Source organism: Neoarius graeffei, chromosome 16 (assembly GCF_027579695.1).
Source record: "Neoarius graeffei isolate fNeoGra1 chromosome 16, fNeoGra1.pri, whole genome shotgun sequence".
Classification (NCBI taxonomy): domain Eukaryota; kingdom Metazoa; phylum Chordata; class Actinopteri; order Siluriformes; family Ariidae; genus Neoarius; species Neoarius graeffei.
This window is the reverse complement of record NC_083584.1, coordinates 4,869,050-4,884,902: the sequence shown is the minus strand read 5'-3', so window position 1 is coordinate 4,884,902 and position 15,853 is coordinate 4,869,050. Positions and strand designations below refer to the sequence as shown.

The following is a 15,853-nucleotide window of genomic DNA, read 5'->3' as shown; positions in this document are numbered from 1 at the left end:
GCTTCGTCCCAATGTCCTGTAAGCTTGGACATCTCAAATGCAGCAAGAAGGTCCTGGGTTCGAGCCCCGTGGCCGGCGAGGGCCTTTCTGTGTGGAGTTTGCATGTTCTCCCCGTGTCCGCGTGGGTTTCCTCCGGGTGCTCCGGTTTCCCCCACAGTCCAAAGACATGCAGGTTAGGTTAACTGGTGACTCTAAATTGAGCGTAGGTGTGAATGTGAGTGTGAATGGTTGTCTGTGTCTATGTGTCAGCCCTGTGATGACCTGGCGACTTGTCCAGGGTGAACCCCGCCTTTCGCCTGTAGTCAGCTGGGATAGGCTCCAGCCCGCCCGCGACCCTGTAGAACAGGATAAAGCGGCTACAGATAAATGAGATGAGATGAGACTTTTTCCATGTTAGTTGTCATAATTTCCCTTATGTCTGGGTCTAATTCTATACCTAAATATTTCATCCCCTTTGGTAACCATTTGAAATTAAAAGCGGATAGCTGATCATGTGAACAAGTTTGAGACACTGGCATGGCTTCTGATTTGTGCCAATTGATGCAATAACCAGACACTTTAGAATATGCTTCAATAGTTTCTAGTAAAACTGACACAGAACTGGCTGTTTTTGGTATTTTGTAAAAACTGTCGAGTTTCTTTCAGAGTGTGTGTGTGTACACCATTACACCTGAAACACCAAGGAATAATGTACAGCACACAAATAAGTTCATATATATATTCTGATACAAGATATAAATTTATTGGACTGTTGCAGAAATTAAATACACAAACAGTTTTATACAATAAAAACACTGCATTTTTATTTCTTTGGAATGGATTTGACTGATAAATTGCACAGAGTACTGTAAGCAGTTTCATGCAGCTCACAAGTTGTTCCTAATAAAGTGCTCATTTCCAACATGGAACTGCAGGAAAATGAGAGTCTTCATCACACACACACACGTTCATCGAAACCTGAAAAGAAAAGAAAAACATCTGGATTAATCCCCACACACTGGACTGTGGTACTTCATGACCACCAGCATGTAATCATCTCTGCTCCAAGAGAAACATTATAATCATCTCCTGTTTATAATTTAATCCAACATTTATTCAGTCTTCTAGAAGATCTAACATTTAGCTCCAACAAACGAGAACTTCCACAAGATCTAACAGGAAAGTGAGCAGACGTTTCCCATCACATCACTGCTCTTATCCAATCCCAGGCTTTGGAGCTTTTTAAACAGTAACTCTCACTGCGGTGGGTTTGATCTCTTGTTCTACATGTAGATTTAAGTGCAGACTTTAAGAAGAAGCCGAGGTGAAGTTTACAGGAAGGACAGAAGACACGGTGTGGAGGTGGAGAGCAGGAAGGAGTGTCAGAGTGAGTCAAGTGGCTCCTTAAATCACACATTTGTGGCCGTGTGGCATTAAAGAGGATCATTTTACTGAGTTTTGAGGAGAGTTGAGAAGAAAGTGTGCTGCTGATCAGAAACAGGGAAAAGCCGAGATCATCTTATTCAGACAAAAGCAGCAGGATGAAGTCAGAGACAGCAGGGTGTCACAAGGAGACGAGGTGCTCATTTACAATCACTCTCATGCACTCAGACGGGACATTTTGGAGACTCGGACTGACTCCCTGTCTTCTGCTTTCAGAGTCATTTTCAATCAACACTTTAATGAACACTAAACAACATTAAAGGTAATTGTGAGAAGGAAAAAACCCACATCTGATTAAATAGAACACAGTGAACATTTCCAAAAGTGGTTTCATTTCATGGCCTGGTCATGTGATCTTTACTGAACTTAAACAAAAATGATAACGAGGTTAAAAGATTTTTCTTCCCCAACATTGAACTAAAAAAGTCATTACTCACCACAGTGTCTGTAGTTTGTAATGTTCATCATCCTTAAGAGCAGAGAGCAGATTCTTTCCTGAGTCTCCGATTTCATTCCCAGTCAGATCCAGGTCTCTCAGGTGTGAGGGGTTTGATCTCAGAGCTGAAGCGAGAGCAGCACAGCCTTCATCTGAGACACCACAACACCCCAACCTGCAGAGACACAATGACACACACTTCACTGTTTCAGTTTATGATCATCAAGAGTCGCTTCGTGTCTTTAAATTCGAGGTGTGTGTGTGTGTGTGTGAGAGAGAGAGAGAGAGAGAGAGAGAGAGAGAGAATATCGCTCCATAATCGTTCAGTCTGTAGAAGAATACCTGATTAGTGTTGGATGGAAATGATTTTCATTGGTTTTGTTAAACAGACTTTCTCTGTAATTTAGAACAGTTTTATTGTTCAGTGTTGTTTCTTCCAGTGGACACATGAACAGAGACTTTAGTGAGTTCTAGATATTTCTGCAGCTGTTCTGCTCTCCTTTGCTTTCTCTTTCTCCTCCTTCAGTATTCCATGCTGTGCTCTTGGAGTGATTTTTGCAGGATGCCTCGATCTTAGGCAGAGGAGCAACAGCACTGAATCTGCTCTGTTTGGAGACAATTTATCTTCCTGTGGACCGAGTCACACACACTCGCTCTTTACAAACGCTGTTTTAGTCACGTTTTCCTGCTTCACACATCTCTACAAAATCTCTCTTTAATCAGAGTTCACATGAACAGCTCTTTCCTGAGAAGATCAGACGGTCAGTAATCAGACTGTGTGTGTATTTTATAGAACAGGGTCGGACTCTAATTGGCTTTTGGAGAAGTCGTTATCAGAGAGGGTCACACACTTTAAAACCCAGAGTGTGGATGTTTAAATGGTTTATTCAGGACTGACAAGAACAAGTGCGAGTGTGTTTTCTTTAGACAGAATGGGTTTGTCGACTCTTCTGACTTGGATGAAGATTAGACCATGTTTTATTATTAATGAACGCAGAAAACCAGGTCATGTCAAAGGCTTCAAAAATGTTTCTGCAAACACAAGTAGTGAAATATAGATTTTTAAATCACCTGTTATTTAGAAAGAAACATTTTGTGGCTGTTCAAATTGCTGCATTTTTCAATGTATGGTAGTGTAGGAGCCATATTTAGGTTGCTGTATGACTTAGTATTTGTTGTTTCTATATGATTTAGTTTGGTAACCTGTGAAAGGAATTATGTTAGAATTATGTTAGATACTTACCTGATTGTCTTACCTGTCATGTGGTATGTAGCCATTCTTTTGTGAGATATTACAGAAATAAACATATCACAATCACCACATTTCAGACGGAACTAAGTTTCACTGATTTTATGAAATCGAAAGGCCGTCTCGCTTTAAGAACCTCTCAAGTAAGAAATTTAAAATCGGGTGTGGTCTCACTTGGCCCCTTATTGCTTGGATCCCGATGATCGCTGCTTGTGGCTATATTTATTACTATATTACATTATTTGAATTATTCAAAAATCAACAGAAAGACGGTTACTATGATCGGCTCCATTTAATTTTTTTAATTTAAAACAGAGGTGGGCAAACTACGGCCCGCGGGCCACATCCGGCCCGTTGGCGTTTTTAACCCGGCCCGCGGAAGACAATCATATAAACACGCTTGAGCAGATCTATAAACTACAAGCGTCAGTGTTATCACGTAGACAGGTGTTCTAGAGATCCGTCTTTCCAGTCAGTTGTGTTCACGCGAGATTACATTTGCAGAGTGGTGCAGCGCGTGCCATGGAAGTCATTCTGGCGCCCGTGCCACTGATGATCTCGAGAACACAGGATAAAACTTTACAATGAGTGGTCCTAAAAAAGGAAAGTGGACAGTGAGTGCAGGGTGTTCAATAAAGAATGGACAACTAAATATTTTTTTGCTGAAGTCCGATCAAAGGCTGTATGCCTTATTTGCAAAGAAACCGTTGCAGTTTTAAAGGAATATAACATCAAATGGCACTTTTCCTCCAAGCATGCTAATTATGCTAACAACCAGTCAGCGCAAGCACGGACGAATACAGCTCAGCGGTTGCGGAGTGAATGTGAGTATTAACTCATTTATGTCCCTGTCTGCTATTATAGGTGTATTATGAGCAGCTGACCTTGCTTCTGCTTGTATCTGTTCCTGGACTTTTGCCTGTGGAGGTTATTCTGATCTATGAGCGGCCTTTTGGAATATGAAAACCTGTTTGGAACCTGTGTTTTGATTTTTTGAGGACTGGAAATATTTCAGTGAGTGACTTTGAACCTGAAAACCAGTTTGGAGTTTTTTGCTTTCTTGAGCCGTTTTGTTTGATTTTGTGGGCTGGATGGATCCAGTGCCAAAACACTGAACTGCAAACATGTTGGCATGGTGTGGTACCCAAACTGTTGAACTGCAAACATTTTGGAATGGTGTGGTACCTCTCCTACTAATGGTGGTTGGTTGTACTGGCAGGCTAGAAGTGGATGGTTTTTAAAAAAATAATAATAATAATAATAATAATTCAGGTGTAAATCTACGAGTTCAATGAAATGTACAAAAATGATATGTACTGATATGTAATTTAGTTCAATTTAATGATATGCAATTTAGTTGTATGTATAAAATGATACAAATATACAAATACACTGGCATCCTACTCATCCTGGCAGCTCAAAGATGTAATTTAAGAATTAAGTGTGCTACTTTTCTTACTATCACGTGTGTGTGTGTATGTGTGTGTGTGTAAGTGTGTGTGTGTATTACTTTTCTGGATGGATCCAGTGCCAATCTATTGAACTGCAAGCATTTTTCTGCTCTGCCTTTGTTGACTGAGAACTAAAATAAATGTCAATCTGATCTGCATTTGGGTCTCTGTCAGTGAAGGCCTTACAATAACACTAAAGCTTTTCCGGTTTATGTTCGATATGTATGAATTTGGTGTTGGCCCGGCCCGCCTGGCAAATTTCAAAAGTCAATGTGGCCCCTGAGCCAAAAAGTTTGCCCACCCCTGATTTAAAAGCAAAGTTTTTTCATCAATTCTTTGGCATTAACGTCTCATTTTAGTTTTCAAATTTTGTATTCCCGAGATCATTTCCACCATGTCACTGCTGCTCACACAGAGGGCAGTTAGTTTGAGTCTCAGGTGCAGTTTGTGGGATTCGTTACAGTGTTGTAGTAAATTTCACAGTGAGTTCAGACACATCGCAGTCGGATCAAGTCCCATTTTGTGCTGCAGCTTCTCACATACGTCCATCTGACCCAAAGACTCTGTGACAAATCATCAGTGTGCAGTGAACAGAAACAATCTTCCTCCTCAGGACACTGATGATGAAGCTAAAACCTCTGCTTCAGTCTCACTATTAGAGAATGGGTCTTACTGAGGAGCAGGTCATGTGACTCTCAGAGAGATGATCTTACCCCAGTGTCTCCAGTTTACAGTGAGGATTCTCCAGTACAGCAGAGACACGCTTCACTCCTGAGTCTCCCAGATTATTATAGGACAGATGCAGTTCTCTCAGGTGTGAGGGGTTTGATCTCAGAGCTGAACTCAGAGCAGCACAGCCTTCACCTGAGACACCACACTGCCCCAACCTGCAGAGACACAATGACACACACTTCAACAGATTTAATACTGACTTTAAAGATGATGTGTCTGATGATGGACTGTCTCCCTTCTCTTGTCCAATCACAAGATATTATTAGCCACAGGCTTGCTCATTGGGGATAGATTAGGGATAAAATTAGCTCATGTTTTAAGTCGTTCAAATTCTGTAAAGCTGCTTTGTGACAATGTTTATTGTTAAAAGCGCTATACAAATAAACTTGATTTGATTATTAACTCTGACCAATTATTAAAGCTATTTTTCATTATTCTTGACATCGAGTCTACAAGAGGTGTAAAGGTTTTACTGGTTTAAGGAAAAAAAGAAAAAAGAAACCTGACTCATCTGTGTTTAACAGGGTTTTCATTAGTAACCGATTGCCGATCGAAATCATCGGTTGTAATGACGTCTGAATCGGTTGTTTTTTGTCCAAATGCAATTTTCCCGTAATTGTTCAAACTTTTTCGTCGGACTTACTTGATAAGGAACGCTGTTACCTGCGCGCCGTTTGGTTGCTGAGGCTGTGTACATGTGACTAGATAAAAGGTGGGAACTGATTGGTTAATCCTTCTTATATCGTCCAATCATTTAGCGCGTATTAAATTATAGCATATCACATGGTTCCCACATGGTAAGATGGCGACCCTATCCCGTATGGTATGGCATGATGGCGACCGCGAAAAAATGAAAGCGAACGCTGTTCAATTTCGGCTTCGCAGAAAAAACTGGTAAGTCTCGCGGAAAATGCCCAGCAGTGTTCTCCACGGGCGCTTTTAAAGTGGCGCACTGCCCTTCCCTTGGCCAAAAAAAAACCCCCCCTGTGACTTCATCAGTATTCAACAAATAAATCATAAAGTATTTGCTTGATTATAAATTTTAAACTATTTAACACGCAGAAGACCATTAAACGAATGCATACGGGGCGACCTGAAGTGGCCAAAATAACGAGCCAGCAGCTAAATAACTCTGCAGGTGTTTGTAGCGTTATTGTGGAACGGGTACGCTTATCTATAGACTTTTCTGACCCTACACCATTACAGTAATCATATAACAGTACACACACACACACACACACACTAGTTAAGTTCAGGTCTTTTATTTTACGTATCTGTGATCGTGTAGGCGAGAGCTGCATTTTCCCGTTGCTTCAGTGTTTGTTTACTGCAGGACTTCCGGGTTCCTGGGTCAAAGGACCCGAACTACGGAGGCCGGGGTGGCTTTGTAGTGCCAGTCTCAGGCACGAGCACCAGCTCGTGCATGGATTGGAGTGGTTTCACCCAATTAACATTAATTATGTGTCACATCATCACATTATCTCTAGCCGCTTTATCCTTCTACAGGGTCACAGGCAAGCTGGATCCTATCCCAGCTGACTACGGGCGAAAGGCGGGGTACACCCTGTACAAGTCGCCAGGTCATCACAGGGCTGAGACATAGACACAGACAACCATTCACACTCACATTCACACCTACGGTCAATTTAGAGTCACCAGTTAACCTAACCTGCATGTCTTTGGACTGTGGGGGAAACCGGAGCACCCGGAGGAAACCCACGCGGACACGGGGAGAACATGCAAACTCCGCACAGAAAGGCCCTCGCCGGCCCCAGGGCTCGAACCCAGGACCTTCTTGCTGTGAGGTGACAGCGCTAACCACTACACCACCGTGCCGCCCTTAATTATGTGTATTGTAAAAAATATATGCATTTATTGTAATTGGGTAATTTGTTTATGCATGGAAGTTCATTTATTTTTCTCACACAGAAAAATATATCATTAATTCAGGGATGCGCAACAGGCGCATCAGTCTCAACTGAAATGTCAAATGAGTCTCACATTGACAATAAAGATATGTACAGTAAGAATGCGTTAATTTTCTGTAAAATGATTTTAACAATGATTTAGCATTTCCTATCCATTTATTGGCCAGTTTCACTGTCAAAAAAGCCCAAAGTCCGTCACCTTCAGGGGGATTTTGTCCCCCTGGCCCCCCACTGGAGCCCCACCCCCTCCTTTTATTTTTGAAAAGTGGAGAACCCTGCCCAGTTTACATTTTAAAAAAAGCTATTGCTATTTTGCATGCTTGTTGTGATACATTCGATTTCTTTATTCTGCAAGCGTTGGTGTTGTTCTGATTTCCCAAATCTTGATTGGGTTTTGTGGCATACGAACTGTAATCGCCATGAGACCCAGGAATGACTTGAATTTCTATTTCAGATGGACCATGGAGACCTAACGACTGGCTGTTAGAAATTGCAAAATTCGTTTTCGGCTCTGGGCTCCGCCCCCCTGGTCCTCCCACCAGGGCAACATTTCATCTGTTTTCCATACTAATGAAAACCCTGCTTTAACTGTATTTTTATCCCCACGTATCAAATTCTCAGTGTGTTTAATTAGTGCTTTAATGCAGAAGTGCTGAGTTTAATGAGGAATATATTTGTTCTGCATGTTGGACTGTTACAGTCAAATTCAATTGAAAATCAATAATGTACACAAAGAGATGATCTTACCACAGTCTCTCCACGTTACAGTGAGGATTCTCCAGTCCAGCGCAGAGACGCTTCACTCCTGAGTCTTCTAGTTTATTCCCAGTCAGATTCAGTTTCCTCACAGTCAGATGCAGTTCTCTCAGACTGGAGGTTTCTGAGTTGAGCACTGAGACCAGAGCTTTAGCGCCGCTCCCTTCAATTCTATCACAACTGATACTGAAGGAAATAAAATAAAACATAATAAACTCACCCAAATGATCAAAGTCAGGTTGAGATGAAGCAGGCAGAGTTAGAGGCAGAGTCATATTTATCTGAACAGCTCAGACATTGGATTTGTTCTCTAATTAGTGAGCTACTGAAATGATCACCAGCCCCGTGCTGAAGGGGTTTTATGGAGCGACTCATGATGAGCTCGTTGGATAACAGTGTGTGTGTGTGTTGCCAGGTGCTCCTTATTTGTTCCTGGTGCCAGTGATTTACAGACTGGACATGTTCTTCCCCTTACACTCTGTGTGTTGTGTCTCCCAGTCTGACTTTCCCTGTGTGTGGGGGGTAAAGACCTCTCCCAGAAAAGGACACTGAAGTTTGAGACACAGCTTTTTGTTTCAGAGACAAATAAACACACCAAAGAGCGACAGCATGAAAAAGAATAAAAGCTGTGAGAAGGTCAACACAACAAAAAAGTTACAATTTATAAACGCTGTCAGGACATTACAACAACAGAATAATTAGCGCGGAATCAATTTACATTAGGCCAAGCAAAAAATAATAAATTGTGTTTTCTGTCACAGGGGCGGCAAGGCAAGGCAAGTTTATTTATATAGCACATTTCATACACAATGGCAGTTCAATGTGCTTTACAGAAGTAAAAACAAAAACAGTAAACAATAGAGAAATAAAATTACATAAAATAATTTTATCTTTATTCTAAAATAATTAATTAAAAGAATTAAAAGAAAATAATAAGAATTAAACAATAGTAGAAATAAAATATTAAAATGCCAAAAAGAAAAAGGAGAAAAAGAGAAAAAAAAACCCTAGCAGAATAAAATAGAATAAAGTTAAAATAAATTTAAAACATGCAGAGAAAAAGATTATAAAAAATGTAAAAATATTAATTATTTAACAGAAAGCATCTGAAAACAGCTTGGTCTTTAACCTAGATTTGAAGCTGCCAACAGCAGGAGCATTTTTAATGTCCTCTGGCAGTTGGTTCCATAGCTGTACTGCATAGTAGCTAAAAGCTGCTTCACCACACTTTGTTTTAACAACTGGTTTTAATAGTAAATTTTTCTGTTGCGATCTGGTAGATCTGATTGGGTTAGGCCGCTGCAACATATCAGAGAGGTAATTGGGCCCTGTACCATTTAGAGATTTGTACACCAGCAGCAATGCTTTAAAGTCAATTCTGTAGCTTACTGGAAGCCAGTGAAGGGACCTTAGAATTGGAGTAATGTGCTCTGTTCTTTTTGTTCGTGTGAGAACCTTCGCCGCTGCATTTTGAACCAGCTGAAGTCGTTTGATGGTCTTTTTTGGCAGGCCTGTGAAAAGGCCATTGCAGTAATCAACCCTACTAGAGATGAAGGCATGTATTAGTTTTTCCAGATCATGTTTTGACATAAGTCCTCTTAGTTTGGAAATGTTTTTTAGGTGATAAAATGCCGTTTTAGTGATTGCTTTCATGTGACTGTCAAAGTTTAGCTCGCTGTCAATGAAAACACCAAGATTTTTAACCATTTCTTTAGTTTTAATCCCTTTTGTGTCAAGAATAGTGGTAATCCTGAGTCTTTCATGTTTTTTTCCAAATAGAATTATTTCTGTTTTATCTGTGTTCAGCTGAAGAAAATTTTGTGACATCCAGCTATTGATTTGATCGATACACTGGTAGAGACATTCAAGGGGGGCATAATCATTTGGTGATAGAGCAAAATAAATTTGGGTATCATCTGCATAGCAGTGATACAAAATTGAATTTTTATTGATAATTTGCCCAAGTGGGAGCATATAAAGGTTGAAAAGTAATGGTCCAAGAACCGACCCCTGGGGGACACCACAGGTCAAGGGCATTGACGTTGAGGAACAATTTCCCAGGGTAACAAAGAAGCTTCTATCTTTTAAGTATGATTTTAACCAATTGATAACTTTACCAGTCAATCCAACCCAGTGTTCAAGTCGATATAGCAGTATGTTGTGATCAACAGTATCAAAAGCTGCACTGAGGTCCAGTAATACCAGGACCGATGTTTTGCCTGCATCAGTATTAAGACGTATGTCATTTATAACTTTAATCAGCGCTGTTTCAGTGCTATGATTGGCATGAAATCCTGACTGAAAATTATCAAAACGGCTGTTTGATATCAAGAAGGCAGTTAATTGATTGAAGACAATTTTTTCCAGGATTTTCCCGATAAATGGTAGATTTGATATTGGCCTGTAATTATTTAACACTGAAGGATCCAGATTATTTTTTTTAAGAAGGGGCTTTACAACAGCTTTTTTTAGGGACACAGGAACAACACCAGTCTCCAAGGATGTATTTATAATTTGAAGCACATCTGTAATTATAAGATGAAGAACAGACTTAAAAAAGTTGGTGGGCAGAATGTCCAGTTCAGATGTTGAGGAACTGAGATTTTGTACAGTTTTTTCAAGAGTCTCATAATCAATTAAACAAAATTTTGACATTGTGTTAAAGTTATCTATCTGTGTCATTGGTGATTGCAGTTTTTCAATTTTTTGCAACTGAGATATATTATGAGAAATATTCTGCCGTATTTTATCAATTTTACCTTTGAAGAAAGATGCAAACTCATTGCATTTATTAACTGAGAGAAGTTCAGGTGCTAATTGTGGTGGGGGATTAGTTAGCTTCTCTACTGTTGAAAATAGCACACGGGCATTGTTCATATTCCTGCTGATGATATTGGAGAAGAAAGACTGTCTTGCTTTACGAATTTCATAATTATAATTACAAAGCATCTCTTTATGGATTTGATAATGGATGTGAAGTTTAGATTTGCGCCATTTTCTTTCAGTCTTTCTACATTCTCTCTTTAGCAGTTTAACAGCCGGGTACTGCTTCCATGGTGCTTTCTGCTTATCATTGATTCTTTTGATTTTGAATGGAGCAATATCATCCATAATTTGGGTCATATTTAAATTAAAAAATTCCAGTAAATCATCTACAGAGTCTGACATTTTGGTTGAGTTCTGAGAGAGAGCTTGCTTAAAAAGAGCACGTGTTGTCGTTTATGACTCTCCTGCCTATAGTCGTTGAGCTATTCTGAATGTGAGGAGACATAGAAACTTCAAAGAAAACACAGAAATGGTCAGATAAGGCCAGGTCAACAACAGTATAAGAAACAGTAAGACCCTTTGTGATGACGAGGTCAAGAGTATGACCACGAGAGTGGGTCGGTCCCTGTACATGTTGTACTAGGTTAAAGTTATCAATAATTGCAAATAGTTCTTTGGCATAAATGTTATCAGTATTATCTACATGCAAGTTAAAATCCCCAGATATAATAAGACAATCAAACTCTAAGCAAATGACTGATAACAATTCACCAAACTCTTCAAGAAAGACTTTGGCTGAATGTCTCGGAGGCCTGTAAATAGTTAATAATAATATGTTAGGAGAGCATGTAACAAGTGCACATAAGTGTTCAAAGGACATAAAATCACCAAGTGAGGATTGTTTACATTGAAAAGAGACTTTGAAAATATTTGCGATCCCTCCACCTTTCCCTTGTCGGGTAACATTCAAAAAATTAAAATTTGGGGGAGCTGCTTCGATAAGGGTGGTAGCACTATTTGCTTGATCCAGCCAGGTTTCAGTTAGAAGCAAAAAATCAAGATTGTGTTTACAAATAAGATCATTAATTAAAAATGACTTGTTTAAAAGTGATCTAATATTCAGAAGGGCTAGTTTTACAGTAATATTTGGTTGTGCACTCTGATGCTGTTTTAAAACAGGAAGGAGATTAGATTGGTTCACCCCCAGGGTTAAATGTGCTCTATGTTTCTTATCAACACAGGAATAGTGTCAACATCGGATCCCTGCTTTTTTCTACATCCATTTGCAGGGACCCAGAGTACATCAAACAAGACTTTCTAAATGTTCCATTTGGTTTGAGGGTGAAAGGACTGGAGATGACATGTATCTTCTGGATGGTGAAAAAGATTTGTAGCCAGCTGAAAGTCCTGGACGAACACAATTTTGATGAACTGGGTACACTGCTTGTCGCGACAAATTTGGACTAGAAAAAGAGAGTGTAGCCATAGGAAGCAGTTTTTTCATGCTATTTGGGAAATCCATCCGAGGAGAAGTGGAGTCGTCTGTCCTTGAATGTTGGGAGGCCTGCAAGTCAGATGTTTGTGTGTCCTTGATGACGACTTGCAAAGATGATTGTTTAGGCTTTGTAACTATGTCAGTCTGCGACATCTTATCAACTGTTTTCCTCGGTGCTGGCTGAGAAAAGATTGCAAGTTTGTAGTGGTCTGCTAAGACTTTGGCTCCAATCCAGCTGAGTTCAGTGCTATTTGGCTTGTAGAATTCTTTGCGATTCCAAAAAAGATTAAAATTGTCTATGAAATTCATACCAAATGAAGAACAAGTTTTTCCAAGCCAGGTGTTAAGACTGAAGAGTCGAGAAAAAGCAAAACTTCCTCTCGCTGGGAGTGGGCCACTGATAAAAGATTGAATTCCAGTCTTGTAGAGCTCAGAAAAAAGTTTTCTGAAATCATCTTGGACAAACAGCTGTTCTCTGAAAACATCGTTTGCTCCCACATGTACAACGATACGCTTAATCGTTTTATGCTCGGACATGAGTTTCAAAATGCTGTCTTTGGTGTCAGAGATGGATGCATTTGGAAGACAACAAATAATCATCTCATAACCTTTTAATTGTCTTACAGTGGAATCACCAAGAACAAGGGTTGTGGGATCAGGTGGTGTTACGAGCTGCTTTTTGCCTCTTCTCACAGCTCTTCGATCTTGGTGCGATCTCTTTTTACTATGTGTTTGTCCACTTGACAAATCCTCTTCCACATCCCTGAGGCATTCAAATTTGTTCTGAAGCTTTATGGGCTGTGGATTTTCCATAGGATTGTAGATCCTATTGTAATTTGTAGAACGAGCTGGTGTTGAAGTAATTACTCTTCTGTTTTTGTTTTTAGGCTTAGCACCCATCATTTGCCAGTTTTCAGTACTCACATTTTGTACAGCTTGAGTGATGAATTCTTCCACTTGGTCTGCAATGTCCTCAGTCTGTCGGAGCGCAATCTCTGCATTCTCAGCCACTGTTTCTGTACTCCTTTCCTGAGATATCGCTTTTAATTCGTCCGTTTTTGGCAGAGCATTAATCTTTGATTCCAGAATAGAAATCCTCTGTTCTAATTCCATGCATTTTCTGCAGGATTTTTTGCTTCCTGGCATTTAAAAAAAAAAAAAAAAAGTGGAAATTAAAATTAAATTTAAAAGCTTATAAAGATGAAGAAAAGAGAAGAGGAAAAAAAAAGTGGAAATTCAATGAGAAAGTAAAGTATAGAAATAAAGATTAGGAAAGCAGGAGCAAAGCAAAGAAGCGTCCTACTCGCTTGAGTAGGCGGCACGGTGGTGTAGTGGTTAGCGCTGTCGCCTCACAGCAAGAAGGTCCGGGTTCGAGCCCCATGGCCGGCGAGGGCCTTTCTGTGTGGAGTTTGCATGTTCTCCCCGTGTCCGAGTGGGTTTCCTCCGGGTGCTCCGGTTTCCCCCACAGTCCAAAGACATGCAGGTTAGGTTAACTGGTGACTCTAAATTGACCGTAGGTGTGAATGTGAATGGTTGTCTGTGTCTATGTGTCAGCCCTGTGATGACCTGGCGACTTGTCCAGGGTGAACCCCGCCTTTCACCCGTAGTCAGCTGGAATAGGCTCCAGCCCGCCCGCGACCCTGTACAGGATAAGCAGTTACGGATAATGGATGGATGGATAATGGAATGGTTTTCTGTCACAACCTCAAAAAATTCAGGGTACGATCGTCAAATTTTTTTCCTTTTCTTTCAGAACCGTATTAAATTGGTACGTACAAACAATTTGGTGACTAAATATCAAACTGAGTTATGATGGAAATTTATTATAATTATATGCATGATTGCAGGATTTCATGAAAATAAAAATAATATTTTTGAGGTGTTTTTCTTCTTTGTTCATACACCACCGCCCAATGTTTAATCCCACAAACGCAACATCAACACTTCATAATGTTCTGCTTTATCAGTTCCACAATGAATGCATGAGCATGAAGATGTGTTGATAACAGTAGCTGCCGTAAGACAGATTGGAGTTGACAGATTGTGGGCTGTCGTCAAGTTGTTGTCGTAACTTAAGCATGCGCGAGTAAAGCAACACTGGCTGTTAACTGATTGTACAGTTTAATGTCAGTTTCGGGTCTCGTTTTAAAATGACATGGAAGAGATTCATTTTAATATTCATTAAAATAACGGTTTTGTCACATCCGCCCCCCAGCCACGAACTATCACTGGCGCCCACGTGCAGTCGCACTCTCAACGAGCAGCGCGTGACTCAAGGACCAATTACAGGCTGAACACAAACAGACTTCGTGAAGTCACCGCTCAGTGCACTCATGTCTGACCTTCTCGAGCCGTTCTTTGTGTTATTACTCCGGTTTTTGTCTCGGCCTCGACTCGCCTGTCTGTAGATCACATGACTTTTGCTCGTCTTCCGATTTTGATTCTTCCCAATCTTTTGGAATTGTATACCTGCTTATTGTTTTTAGAATAAACACACTCTTCCAGCGATGACACCCGTCTACCGCCACTTACACGACAGTTTTACTGAATCAATGTTCAAACCTTTCCAGCAGATCTTCAAGTGGGATGTCTGCACTGACCTGAGCACCTTTTTCAGTGGCGCTATAATTGCAGGCGGACACGAATGCTGATGTGTGATTCTGACTGGGATTGTGTGTGGAGGGATGAGTATGGGATAGGTTTATATTGGCTGTGACTGGTTTTCATGCATGTGAAGTGAACGTTAAATATCGCATGTGTTTGCGTTACGTTTGTCACCATTTTGTCGCCAATTGGTTTCCCGCGAGAATCACGTTGAATTCCCGCGTGTTATCGCTGTCGTCATGTGGTACATCAAATATGGCTGCGCCTGTAGGTGCGATTGTTTCTGAGCAGCGGTAAACGTTTTCCATCGTTTGAAATGCTTGATACTTTAAAAAAAAAAAAAAGACTGCTTGTATTTTTCCAACACTTCAGAAATGTTCAGGGTTGGACGGGCGACCGGAAACAAACTTTTTTTGAGACCTTGTGACGTTTTAAAAATAAATAATAGTGCTTCTAATAAGCGCTCTGTGAAAGGCTGTTTTCACCACCTGAATAAAACCTTTTATTAGACAGACACGAGTGTTTTACTGGGAAACACGCCACTCGTATTTTTCATATGAAACACATCCTGGAGCTGAGGGACACATACAGAGGATATTACACGGTGGCACAAAGACATGAAGTTTATCTTCGAGCGGTGAATGTATAGATCACGAGTGAGCGAAGTGAACAAGTCAAATATTTTTCAACACGAGAAGATAAACTTCAGATCTTCAATCCAACGTGTGATTTTCTTTTTATTATATCGACACGTTCACAAACAAAAAGTCCCCAAATTTATCAAAACAACTCACTGATTTCCTCACGAGTGACAGATAGAGATTTACTGCTGCATTCATGTGCTATGGGAAGATGATATTTTCCAGTTGGGAAGTGGTATTTACCAGTGTGCTGTGTTCACATGCTTTTGTTGTTGTTGACAAATTAAAGATGGTGGACCAGATTCAGAATCAGGCCTGTTATTTGGCTAAAACAATTATAGATTGCCTTGTTCATCAGCTGCAGCAGGAATGA

At 40.3% G+C, this 15,853-nt stretch overlaps 1 protein-coding gene across 4 annotated transcripts in view; it reads right to left on the bottom strand.

Moving 5' to 3' along the window:
• Positions 1-720: 720 nt before the first annotated feature.
• Positions 721-15,853, bottom strand: part of LOC132900337 (NLR family CARD domain-containing protein 3-like) — a 100,188-nt gene continuing 85,055 nt past the window's right edge. For 3 of the 4 annotated variants that reach the window (XM_060942367.1, XM_060942369.1, XM_060942368.1), the window contains 4 exons: positions 7,966-8,160; positions 5,272-5,445; positions 1,860-2,033; positions 721-957 (listed from right to left, as the gene is read on the bottom strand). In XM_060942367.1, the coding sequence (XP_060798350.1) occupies positions 948-957; positions 1,860-2,033; positions 5,272-5,445; positions 7,966-8,160 (553 nt within the window). In that variant the 3' untranslated portion in view covers positions 721-947. Of the gene's footprint in view, positions 958-1,859; positions 2,034-5,271; positions 5,446-7,965; positions 8,161-12,455; positions 13,375-15,853 lie in introns of those variants that run through there. The other variant, XM_060942370.1, reaches the window with a different exon arrangement.